The 12,976-nt window shown below is 39.3% G+C and overlaps 1 protein-coding gene across 33 annotated transcripts in view; it reads right to left on the reverse strand.

Annotated features, from left to right (window-relative positions):
• LOC141402858 (uncharacterized) overlaps positions 1-12,976 on the reverse strand; it is a 67,624-nt gene that overhangs the window by 34,548 nt on the left and 20,100 nt on the right. For 13 of the 33 annotated variants that reach the window (XM_073984892.1, XM_073984894.1, XM_073984902.1 and 10 more), the window contains one exon: positions 6,622-7,803. The exons of 13 other annotated variants lie outside the window; for them this stretch is intronic. In XM_073984892.1, coding sequence (XP_073840993.1) covers positions 6,622-7,803 — 1,182 coding nt within the window. The remainder of the gene's footprint in view (positions 1-6,621; positions 7,804-12,976) is intronic. 7 more of the 33 variants (XM_073984907.1, XM_073984911.1, XM_073984906.1 and 4 more) reach the window with 1 other exon arrangement.

A 12,976-nucleotide genomic window follows, 5' to 3' on the forward strand; every position in this document is an offset into this window, starting at 1 on the left:
TTAAAACGAATGTTTGGTCCAACTTAGTCATTATTCAAATGACCGCCGAATTTTCAGGCATTTCACGATAATTTGAGGTTGGCAAAGCAAGACGAAGTACCGGAACTTAATAAAATGTAAACTTAAATCTTTTGGTACACAATTTTATATTTGTAAGGGCTTTTACTATTCTTAGGGAAGAATTTCGGTCCTAATTTTGCTGTCCCCACTTCGAGGTTTATTGTCAAATAACACGGATATTATGATATAATTATATAATAACGAAGTCGTTATACTTAATTTGCCCCCTGCCGCACATTTTTAATCAAATATATATCAATTATGAGCAAATTTGTACCTATTTAATAAAACCGATTTAAACCGGTTAACCGGTTTTGAAAATTTTTGAAAACCGAAAACCGGTTTTTGAAAAAATTTAAAATTTCGGTTAACCGAAAACCGTTTTTTTTTTTTGGAAAAACCGGTTTTTTGGACACCCTATGTGAAATATAACGATATGAATGACAACATTTTGCAATGAGTCCAATGAGTCCTATTAGGAGTCCTAACAGCAGATTCTATATGAAAAGTCACAAAGAGGAAGAGAATAGAAAACTGTTGAGAACCCCACCAGCAACTGGAATTTTCGGAATATATGTTTATTATGTATATGGATTTATATGGTTGCCAGCCAAAGTTTAACTTCGATCTGTGCAGAGAGCCTAGAATGGATACAATAAGGAAATTGTGGCTATAGGTTTTATCCAATTTTCAGTACCCTTGTTTTGGGAACTATGTTCTTCTTCTAGTCATGTATAGAGTTTGGGAGCTTACTTTGGGACCAAAAAAATTGCCTCCATATACACTTTCTTAAGAAAGTGGGCTTCTATAGAACATTTCTGAAAGAAAATGAGCTTTTAAGATATTTTATGAAAGAAGGCGGACTTCTATAGACCCTTTCTGAAGAAAGGCTTCTTCTACAGGCCTTCTGTATAGGCCCTTTCTGATAGAAAGAGTGTTTCTATAGACCATTTCTGATAGAAAAGGGCTATTATAGATCCAGTCTGAAAGATATTGGGCTTTTTTGGACCCTCACTGAGAGAAAGGGTGCTTTAATAGACCCTTTCTGTAAGAAAGGATGCTTCTATAGAACCTTTCTGATAGAAAGGGTGATTCTATAGACACTTTCTGATAGAAAGGGTGCCTTTATAGACACTTTCTGATAAAAAGAGTGATTCTACAGACCCTTTCTGATAGAAAGGGTGATTCTACAGACCCTATCTGATAGAAAGGATGCTTCTATAGACCCTTTCTGATAGAAAGGGTGCTTCTATGGACCCTTTCTGATAGAAAGGGTGCCTCTATAGACCCTTTCTGATAGAAAGGGTGCTTCTATAGACACTTTCTGATAGAAAGGATGCTTCTATAGACACTTTCTGATAGAAAGGGTGCTTCTATAGACCCTTTTTGATTGAAAGGGTGCTTTAATAGACCCTTTTTGATTGAAAGGGTACTTTAATAGACCCTTTCTGATAGAAAGGATGCTTCTATAGAACCTTTCTGATAGAAAGGGTGCTTCTATAGACACTTTCCAATAGAAAGGGTGCTTTTATAGACACTTTCTGATAGAAAGGGTGCTTGTATAGAACCTTTCTGATAGAAAGGGTGCTTCTATAGACCCTTTTTGATTGAAAGGGTGCTTCTATAGACCCCTTCTGATAGAAAGGGTGCTTCTATAGACCCCTCCTGATAGAACGGGTGCTTCTATAGACACTTTCTAATAGAAAGGGTGCTTCTATAGAACCTTTCTGATAGAAAGGGTGCTTCTATAGACCCTTTATGATAGAAAGGGTGCTTCTATAGACCCTTTATGATAGAAAGGGTGCTTCTATAGAACCTTTCTGATAGAAAGGGTGCTTCTATAGACCCTTTCTGATAGAAAGGGTGCTTCTATAGACCCTTTCTAATAGAAAGGGAGCTTCTATAGACCCTTTCTGATAGAAAGGGTGCTTCTGTAGAACCCTTCTGATAGCAAGGGTGCTTCTATAGACCATTTTTGATAGAAATGGTGCTTCTATAGACCCTTTCTGATAGAAAGGGTGCTTCTATAGAACCCTTCTGATAGCAAGGGTGCTTCTATAGACCATTTTTGATAGAAATGGTGCTTCTATAGACCCTTTCTGATAGAAAGGGTGCTTCTATTGACCCTTTCTGATAGAAAAAGTGCTTCTATTGACCCTTTCTGATAGAAAGGGTACCTCTATAAAACCTTTCTGATAGAAAGGGTGCTTCTATAGACCATTTCCGGTAGAAATGGTGCTTCTATAGGCCCTTTCTGATAGAAAGGGTGCTCCCATAGTCCCTTTCTGATAGAAAGGGTGCTTCTATAGACCATTTCTGATAGAAAGGATGCTTCTATAGAACCCTTCTGATAGCAAGGGTGCTTCTATAGACCATTTTTGATAGAAATGGTTATCTATAGACCCTTTCTGATAGAAGTACCTCTATAAAACCTTTCTGATAGAAAGGGTACCTTTATAAAACCTTTCTGATAGAAAGGGTACCTTTATAAAACCTTTCTGATAGAAAGAGTACCTCTATAAAACTTTTCTGATAGAAAGGTACCTCTTTCTGATAGAAAGGGTGCTTCTAAAGACCCTTTCTGATAGAAAGGGCACCTCTATAAAACCTTTCTGATAGAAAAGGGTGCTTCTATAGACCCTTTCTGATAGAAAGGGTACCTTTATAAAACCTTTCTGATAAAAAGGGTACCTCTATAAAACTTTTCTGATTGAAAGGTTGTTTCTATAGACCTTTTCTGATAGAAAGGGTACCTCTTTCTTATAGAAAGGGTGCTTCTATAGACCTTTTCTGATAGAAAGGGGGATTCTATAGACCCTTCTGATAGAAAGGGCACCTCTATAAAACCTTTCTGATAGAAAGGGTGCTTCTATAGACCCTTTCTGATAGAAAAGGGTGCTTCTATAGACCCTTTCTGATAGAAAGGGTACCTCTATAAAACCTTTCTGATAGAAATGGCACCTTTATAAAACCTTTCTGATAGAAAGGGTGCTTCTATAGACCCTTTCTGAAAAAAATTGGGCTTCTTTGGACCCTTTCTGAAAAAAATTGGGCTTCTTTGGACTCTTTCTGAAAGAAATTGGGCTTCTTTGGACCCTTTCTGAAAAAAAATGTTTCATTTGGACACTTACTGAGAAAAAGTGTGACTTATGTTAAGCGAACTCGTGCCCATCCATGTTTCAGGTTTGCAGGGCGCCTCAGCGAGTATTAGACTTAGTTGGGCCAGGACTACTGCTCCACACCGACCATGGGATTCATACGCACATCAGGGAATTGCTCGATCTTCTTAGGGACTAGTGCGACTCTAGGTCTGAGCCGGGAAGTTCTCCCCAGACAAACTGGCAAACATCCAATCGGTTTTCGGATGATAAGATAGACATTACGGTCATCCCATTTAAATCGAACAGAGAACTGTCTTCATCAGTTGCTCTAGAGCACCAGCCCAGACGATCTGTGAGCAACTCCCTCAGGCGATGGAAAGTCGGTCTCTTCCGACAGACCTGCCATTCTCATACTGGACGCTATTGCAGATGAGGCTGTGGATGAAGAGATTGATAATTTTCCCACATCCCCAACCATGACGAAGTAGTAAATCCCTGGAAACAACGTACATGCCCGGCTATCTTGTTCCAAGTTCGTGGACTAATCCCCATGATGTGTTTCGCAGGCGGATTTCCGGGAGATATGGTTAAAGCTTCGATTTGTGAAGCTCTTCGAGAGGAAGAACTCTCACGTTGAAAAACTTTCCCTACCTTTCGAACGGATTCGGTTTACTGGGCCGGAGGTAGTTAGCAGTATGAAAACTGCCTTGACTACACTGGATCCAGTAAGTCCAAAAAAGCGGCGTTTTCATGCTGTCCAGATCCCTCGCGGACGGCAATTCTGCTTTGGGCAGGGCAAGTCAACTCTACTCCCTCGGTCCCAACCACAATATCAAACAAGGTGGCTTTCGCTTCGAACAGTCACGTCATACGCGAAGCTTGCCGCTCGCCAGACAGTTAAAGAAGTCCAACCTGGGATGGCTCGCAAAGGCAAAAACCCGCCAAAGACCATATGGTGGGAAGCCACATGGGCCACCCAGACCCCGCGAGGAGGTTCGCTAAAGATGAGCTATTGTTAGAAATTCGAAAATGATCGTGCTAATCAGTTGTTGTTGTTGTAGCAGTGTTAGCAGCCGCTGGCCTAAACACTATAGTTTCGAGTCAACCCGGAAAGAAAGAACCCGCTGTCGTGGGATTAGTGCTAATCGTAATTTTAGTTGGTGCCGACATGGGGTTCTAGAGTTTTCGCAGATTTATTTTAGGAAGTATGGACTTGCCTACAAAGCACATTAAACCGTTATAATGAGAACTATAACTATCTTCGGTAAAATTTTCAAAACGATACTTGAAAAGCTCTTAAACTGCACTTAAGATAGCATTTTGAATTTGTTGAAATCTTGGGGGAAGAGTTGGCAGCCGCTGGCCGAAACAGTATAGTTTCGAGTCAACCCGGTAAGAAAAATCCCGCTGCTGTGGGATTTGTGCTAATCGTAATTTTAGCGGACATGGGGTTTTAGAGTTTTCGGAGAATTATTTCAGATAGTATGGACTTGCCCATAAAACACATTATATGTTATAATGAGAACTATAACAACTACCTTCGGTAAAATTTTCAAAACGATACTTGAAAAGCTCTTAAACTGCACTTAAGATAACATTTTGAATTATTTTGAAATCTTTCGGGAAGAGTTTTTCGGAATATGTTGTTCTTGGGCACAATTCAGTTGTGCCCGCAGCTAGGAAGTATGAACTTGCCCACGAAAAAATTGTATTATTGTAATCAGGACCACAAAGACAACCTTTGGTATCCAAAATGATTATCGAACAGTCCTTAAACTGCTCAAAATCAGAAATGTTTAAACTTTTTTGGGGGGAGAAAGACACGTTAAAATGTACAAAGTTTGGACCAAATTGGTTACTCCATTCGAAAGTTATCGTGTGCACCAGCCAGCCAGAAAGACGCGCGGACGGACAAACATAGATCGATAAACTCCAAATTGTCTGTAACGGATTTGGAGTGTAAAATCATTATTTCGATGAGGCACATTTCGACTTCTTTAGCCACAAGACTAAGGATATAAAAGCAGGACTAGGGGCCATGTTTCGATCACCAAAAAAAGTCCTTACCCATAAAAATTCTAGTAATAATTGTACCACAAAAATCCCAGGCGGGACAAAAATTCTAGTAATTGGTATTAATTTCGATACAGACCACACAAAGGGTCAACATTAAAAATTGTTGCATAATTTTAGGCAACATACTTTTGATAAACTCGAGAAGAACGTAGAAGTTGCCTATTTAGACTCCAAATTGTCTGAAACAGATTTTGTTCTAACGTATGGGGCACATTTTCGACTTCGTTAGCCACAAGGCTGAGGGTATAAAAGCAAGACTAGGGGCTTTGTTCCGAACAAAAAACAAATCCTCACCCATAAAAAATCTAGTAATTGGTATTGTGATCGGCACATCACATGAAATGTGAATAATATCCTTAACAAAAAAAAAAAATTTTGCATAATTTTAGGCAACAGATTATTGTTAGACTCAGAAAGAACGTATTTGGGGCACATTAGGAGACCCTGTTCCGAAATAAATAAATAAAAGTCCATCGCCCATAAAAATTCTACAGACCAACATGAAAAATGTGAACAAAATCATTTCAGCATTTCAAAGGGTCAAAGAAATGTTAGACTCAGGAAGAATGTAGAAGTTGTTACCTACTTGGACTCTAAATTGTCTGAAACCGATTTGGTCCTAACGTATTTGGGGCACACTAGGAGACCTTGTTCCGAAAAAAATATGTTTTGTAGCTTTTGGAACCGCTCTTGGCCCTATGGGCTAGGTTCCCATTTATGAAAATAAATTGAATTGAAAAAAAAAAAAAATAAAAGTCCATTGCCCATAAAAATTCTACAGACCAACATGAAAAATGTGAATAAAATCATTTCAGCATATTAAAGGGTGGAGAAAAATAAATGAAAAGTGTTGCATAATTTTAGGCAACAGATTTTTTGGTAGACTTCTAAAGACTATAGAAGTTTAAAACTTTGGCTCAGAGAACTATGAGTAAACCAAAAAGGTGTAGAGACTACATTTGATATTGGCATACTGACGAAGCAATCTAAACAGTCGTTTTCAAGTCCATTCTACGTTCGAACACTGGAACAAACTTTCTATAATAGGCCCCTAATTAATAATTTCTACTTTTAGTTCATGAAATGTATTGCATTACAGAGCTAATATCTGAATATAAACATGGCTTCACATTTATAACCGACTTTTAGCCATAAAGAAAGTGATCTTTTTTCATTTCCACATAACCTCAAAAAATAGCGTTCTCCTATTTGGAATATTGTTAATGTTAATTAAAATAATAATAACTAATTTTTGTAGCAAAAAAAAAAAAAACATAAAAACAAAAAACAAAAGAGGAGAAAAATAATACAAAAACAAAAAAGGAAGAAAAAAGGTGGAAAAAAACAAAATAAAGAAAAATAATAATAATAATGAAATACAAACCTTAGAATTTATTTGAATCTGTGACGTTGTTGTTGATGATGTGCCTGAAGAAGCAGACGAAGACGTTGCCTGATGGGAAGACGAAGACGTAGAGCTGTTGTTGTGGTGGGGATGGTGGTTATTATTTGGCGACGATACATTTTGTTGGGTGGTGGACGGTGACATTAACATATTCGCAATCATGTGTTGGCGTCGCTTTTCAGCGGCAGGTTGGCGATTTTGTTCATTATAAAGTTGTTGTTGCTGCTGATGTTGATGCTGTTGTTGTTGCACCAGCAATTGCTGCTGGTGGTGTTGCTGCTGCTGGGTATGTTGTAAAACCGAATTCGCCACAGCAACTGCCACAGCCTGTTGCTGCTGCTGTTGTTGTTGCTGCTGTTGAGTATTGCTATGGACCATGGTTTGTTTAATTTCCAAACCTGGCGGCAAATTGAAAATTAAATTTTCACTTAATACAACATTGTTGCCTAATGCATTGCCTGGATTATATTCTAGGTTATGGTGTTCCTGTTTCACCTGCAATTGCAAGACATTTTTAACATCTTCTTGCTGTTGTTGGCCAGAGCCATCATCTTCTTCGATTTTCCACATGTGAATTTGTTGTTGCTGTTGCTGATTATGTTGTTGTTGCTGCAGCTGTTGATGCTGCTGCAAAGTACTTTGTATCACAGATGAATATGCAACGGCGGCATTGTTGCTGTTGTTATTGGCGGTTATTGTTGCAGGCGAACCAGCGTTTGCAACATGTTGTTGTTGTTGACCACCACGACCCCCCCGCAGTGGCGTTTCATTTGTCGTCGCCGCCGCTGTTTGTGTTTTATAAACAATAACTTGGGGTGGGGTGGTGGCTACATTATGCAATGCTGGTGAGGAATTGCCCGTCGAGCTTAAAGCTGGACTGGCATATACAGGATAATGTTGGGTGGTGGTCGATGATGCTGGACTAGGATGTTGTTCGATTTGTAACACATGCTGTTGTTGTTGCTGCTGCTGTTGTTGTTGGGCTGGGTGCTGAGATTTTCTTACAATTTTATAATGTTTGCCATCTATGTAGATTTCTTCCTCTTGCTGTTGTTGCTGCTGTTGTTGTTGTTGTTGCTGTTGTAATTGTGTGAGGTATAACAAATCATTGTAGGCTTTTACTTGAGCCTTAGTACACTGTGTATTTTCTTGTTTGATTTGCTGTTTATTTTGTTGTTGTTAATATTACCAAAAATTTCATTGATCGTTGTTTGTTTTTTATTTCAAATTTTAAATGCGGTTTTTTTTTTTTTTTTTTTTTTTGGATGAGAGGGGGTTTTTTGTTGTTGTTTGGTTTTGGTAGAGAAAAAACGGAGTAGAAAGTAGGAAATTTTTTGGTTTTGTTTGTTGTAGAATTGAAATTGTTGTGGATTATGGGTTTATATTTTATTTTTCAAAATGTTAAAGAAAATATTTAAATTTTTATATTGTTGTCCCCATTAGTTAGTTTGGTATATGTGTGTACGTGTTCGTTATACATATATGTTTGATGGTATATTCGCATTTTATATAATGTATATAAAGGAGAAGGAAGAAGAAAAAAGTATATATAATAAATAAATACGTATGTATGTATGTTTGTTGTTAAATGTAATGTGTACTTTCAAATGTATGTATGTAGTACATCAAGTAATGTGTGAATGTATGCATTGTATGTTATAAGGAAGAATGGTGGTTATGTTATTTGAAAGAAATATTTGTTATTGTGTATATGAATGATGTTATCCTTTGTTATGTGAAATGAATATATGTATGTATGTATGTATGTATGTACCTTCATGTAGTTGTATTTGTAGACAACTTTAATAGTTGTATTGGATAAAATATATGATAAAATTGCAAAGGATATATAGAAATAAAACTATTCATCAATAGATGTGAAGAATATTTCACCTTAATAAAGATGTTAACATTTCTCTTTGCATACTTTTAGGCGCAATTTAGGCGATGCGAGGCCTTAAAGTCACAATTTTCTCCATTTAAAACGACGTATTTCAAATGCATTTTCTTGAATATAGAAAATTGTGAACGAACCCTGGTGATATCCTAAAAAGAGATCCCCTTAATGCCAGAGTGTTAGTGACAACTCGTAAATACCTATGTGTAGCAGGCTCATTTGTCAAATTCCAACGGTGGTAGGAAGGGCTATGCAACGGTTGATCTCAGTCCCTCCACAAAATCAATAAAAAAGTGGAGATAAACCTTCGACATTTTCAAAAGTGCACCAATTTCCTATCCCTAACTGTATTTAAAATGGACAAAGTACAGTCGAACTTCCCTATAACGAATACTTCTCTATAACGAAATTGTTTTTAAAAGACAAGTGGAAATTCTCAAACAAACAAAATGATCTGTCTATAACGTAGTAGTTCTTCGGTCCCCATGTGCTACGTTATGGAGAAGTTCGACTGTATGTCATTCCCTACTGCCATCAGCAGTTCAAACATGGACGAGATAAATGTTAACTGTCATTTACAGGCAGAAGAGAGTTGGTCTCAATCTCATCAAGGAGAAAGTCTCCCAAATATTCAGGCACGAGAGGAGAGCGTAAACTATACAAGCATTACTCCTTAGTCAGAAAGCATTGAAGGAAGAAGTTGGCAAGGTAGTGAAGCCTTTGATACCCCTATAAAGGTGAAAACTGTGGAAAACTGCTGTTCCAGTGACAGAACACTTTGAAGGTTTAAGACACATCCGCAACTTGGTTTATAAGTCATCGGTTTACCCTGTGAAGGTTGAGAAGGTGTTGAGACCATCAGATTCCCCTTTCGATACAAAAACTAAGTCTTCAGCCAATGTGGCTAAATCACAGGTTTTCCAAAAAGAAACCGCCCTGCATAAGGAGGTAGGTTTTAAAGAATAGGACATGGAGGGCTACATGCTAGCCACCTTTCTACAGAAAGAGCCTTTAATGTGAAGCTTGAGACCATCCATTCGGTGGGATCTCTTTAGCATCCGGGATAATTAATTCAAACAGCTTGGGCAACCAACACTAACGTACGCAAAAATTCTTTTCCTGGGGACAATAGACCAAATTTAACTTTTTGGAAACAAAATGTTAAAACTGTATGAAAAAAATTTCATTTCGCGTGGTCCGGAGTCACTTGAAAACACCCTGCGTACTTCCCTGGCATGCATGGTGCACTGCAAAGAATAATAAGCCTCCTATGGAGGGCTTCTATCCTACAGAACCCTTCTACGGAGATCTTCTATCCTACTGAACCCTCCTACGGAGATCTTCTATCCTATAGAACCCTCCTACGGAGGTCTTCTATCCTATAGAACCCTCCTACGGAGGTTTCTATTCTATAGAACCCTCCTACGGAGGTTTCTATTCTATAGAACCCTCCTACGGAGGTTTCTATTCTATAGAACCCTCCTACGGAGGTTTCTATTCTATAGAACCCTCCTACGGAGGTTTCTATTCTATAGAACCCTCCTACGGAGGTTTCTATTCTATAGAACCCTCCTACGGAGGTTTCTATCCTATAGAACCCTCCTACGGAGGACTCCATCTTACAGAACCCTACGGAGGTTCTGTCCTATAGAACCCTTCTTCTATCCTATAGAGCCCTCCTACGGAGGTTTCTATTCTATAGAACCCTCCTACGGAGATCTTCTATCCTATAGAACCCTCCTACGGAGGACTCCATCTTACAGAACCCTCCTACGGAGGTCTTCTATCCTATAGAACCCTCCTACGGAGGTTTCTATTCTATAGAACCCTCCTACGGAGGACTCCATCTTACAGAACCCTCCTACGGAGGTCTTCTATCCTATAGAACCCTCCTACGGAGGTCTTCTATCCTATAGAACCCTCCTACGGAGGTCTTCTATCCTATAGAACCCTCCTACGGAGGTTTCTATTCTATAGAACCCTCCTACGGAGGACTCCATCTTACAGAACCCTCCTACGGAGGTCTTCTATCCTATAGAACCCTCCTACGGAGGTCTTCTATCCTATAGAACTCTCCTACGGAGGTCTTCTATCTTATAGAACCCTCCTACGGAGGTCTTCCATTCTATAGAACCCTCCTACGTAGGTCATCTATCCTATAGAACTCTCCTACGGAGTTCTTCTATCCTACAGAACCCTCCTACGGAGATCTTCTATCCTATAGAACCCTCCTACGGAGATCTTCTATCCTATAGAACCCTCCTACGGAGGTCTTCTATCCTACAGAACCCTCCTACGGAGGTCTTCTATCCTACAGAACCCTCCTACGGAGATCTTCTATCCTATAGAACCCTCCTACGGAGGACTCCATCTTACAGAACCCTACGGAGGTCTTCTATCCTATAGAACCCTCCTACGGAGGTCTTCCATCCTATAGAACTCTCCTACGGAGGTCTTCTATCTTATAGAACCCTCCTACGGAGGTCTTCCATTCTATAGAACCCTCCAACGGACGTCATCTATCCTATAGAACTCTCCTACGGAGGTCTTCTATCCTACAGAACCCTCCTACGGAGGTCATCTATCCTATAGAACTCTCCTACGGAGGTCTTCTATCCTACAGAACCCTCCTACGGAGGTCTTCTGTCCTATAGAACCCTTCTTCTATCCTATAGAACCCTCCTACGGAGGTCTTCTATCCTATAGAACCCACCTACGGAGGTCTTCTATCTTATAGAACCCTCCTACGGAGGTCTTCCATCCTATAGAATCCACCTACGGAGGTCTTCTATCCAAAATGATTAGCTGCATAATTTCTTAGTACTGGAGAAAGCAGCAAAAAAGCATTAGGTATGTATTGTACAATTTGTGGGAGCCACAGTGGTGCAGTGGTAAGCACGTCCGCTTGTACGGCGGTGGCAAATCGCTTCAGCAATGTTGGCGATATTTCCTGAGTATTTTAGCCATGAAAAACTTCTCTACAAGTGGTGTCGTATGACGCCGTTCGGACTTGGCAACATACGGTAGGTCCCATATCATTGAGGCAATATGCATCGGCTTGCACTCATTGATATGAGAGAAGTCTCCCTTGTCCCTTCGGGGATGTTGTGGAAACATATGTATAGAATCTGTAAAGACGAGAAGGAAATCGGGACGATTGAGCATCCTTCTTTTTGTGCAAGCTGAAATCTTTGCAAACGACAGAGATATAGGGTCCTTTTTCATAAAATCCAAAATTTGTTTATGAACTAATCAGGAGGAGAAGTCAATCTTGTGACCCAAATGTAGAGGATTGTGTTAAGCCACCGCTTTGCTTTTTCATTGACAAACTCGGTAAGTTATACGGTGAAGAAACCGTAAAGACTTGGCAGTACAGACCCAGACACACAGTGTTGAGATAAATATGTCACTGCCACAATCTGGCCACATGGTTTCTGAAAATGTTTTGCCCTTCGTCAAAAGTCCAATAGGAAAAGACGCCTTTGCACCATTCAGAATGTGGTTAGTCTGATATGTTTCGGCAAAATAAGAATTCGTGAGTTATCATGCTCTGCAGTCATTATAGTTGATCCCGGCAGGGGTTTTTTAAAGCTTTTGGGGTCATATCTCAGAAAGTATGGACTTGCTCCGGAAAACATTGCAGCCCTCTTAAAAAATGTGAAAGCCGGTCAAGTAACTTTTTTAAACTGCCTTTTGCGAAAAATTTTGAATATTTGTGTGGGAGGTTTTTGAAAGAATAGACTCATATATTTTGTATATTCAGACCTAATCTATTTGTGGAAACGTTTTAGCGAAATATGTTGAACATTTGTGGGGAATATAACCCGAAGGAGTGGGTCAATATGACTCTTGAGCTAAGGTTAGACAGCAAATTGCGAGGACCAACATTTGGACCAAATCGATTTATCCGTTCGAGAATTATCGTGTATACCAACCAGCCAGTGTCTATGGAAGCACCTCATATTTGAGAAACACCCTATAGAAGCACCCCCATCCTGCAGAAAGGAACTAACGAAACTTCATTTCTTGCAGAAAGGAACTAACGAAACTTCATTTCTTGCAGAAAGGATTTTTAGAAACACCTTTTCTTTTAGAAAGGATATATAGAAACACCTTTTCTTTTAAAAAGGGTCTATAGAAGCTCCCTTTCTTTGAAGAAGGGTCTATAGAAGCACCCTTTCTTTCAAAAAGGGTCTATAGAAGCACCCTTTTTTTTCAAAAAGGGTCTATAGAAGCACCCTTTCTTTCAAAAAGGGTCTATAGAAGCACCCTTTCTTTCAAAAAGGGTCTATAGAAGCACCCTTTCTTTCGGGGAGGATCTATAGAAGCACCCTTTCTTTCAAAAAGGGTCTATAGAAGCACCCTTTCTTTGAGAAATGGACTAACGATGCTTTATTTCTTGAAGAAAGTGTCTATAGAAGCACCCTTTCCTGCAGA

The sequence above is a fragment of the Musca autumnalis genome, unplaced genomic scaffold (genome assembly GCF_047663935.1).
Source record: "Musca autumnalis isolate F117 unplaced genomic scaffold, ASM4766393v1 scaffold_4, whole genome shotgun sequence".
In the NCBI taxonomy this organism is placed as follows: Eukaryota; Metazoa; Arthropoda; class Insecta; order Diptera; family Muscidae; genus Musca; species Musca autumnalis.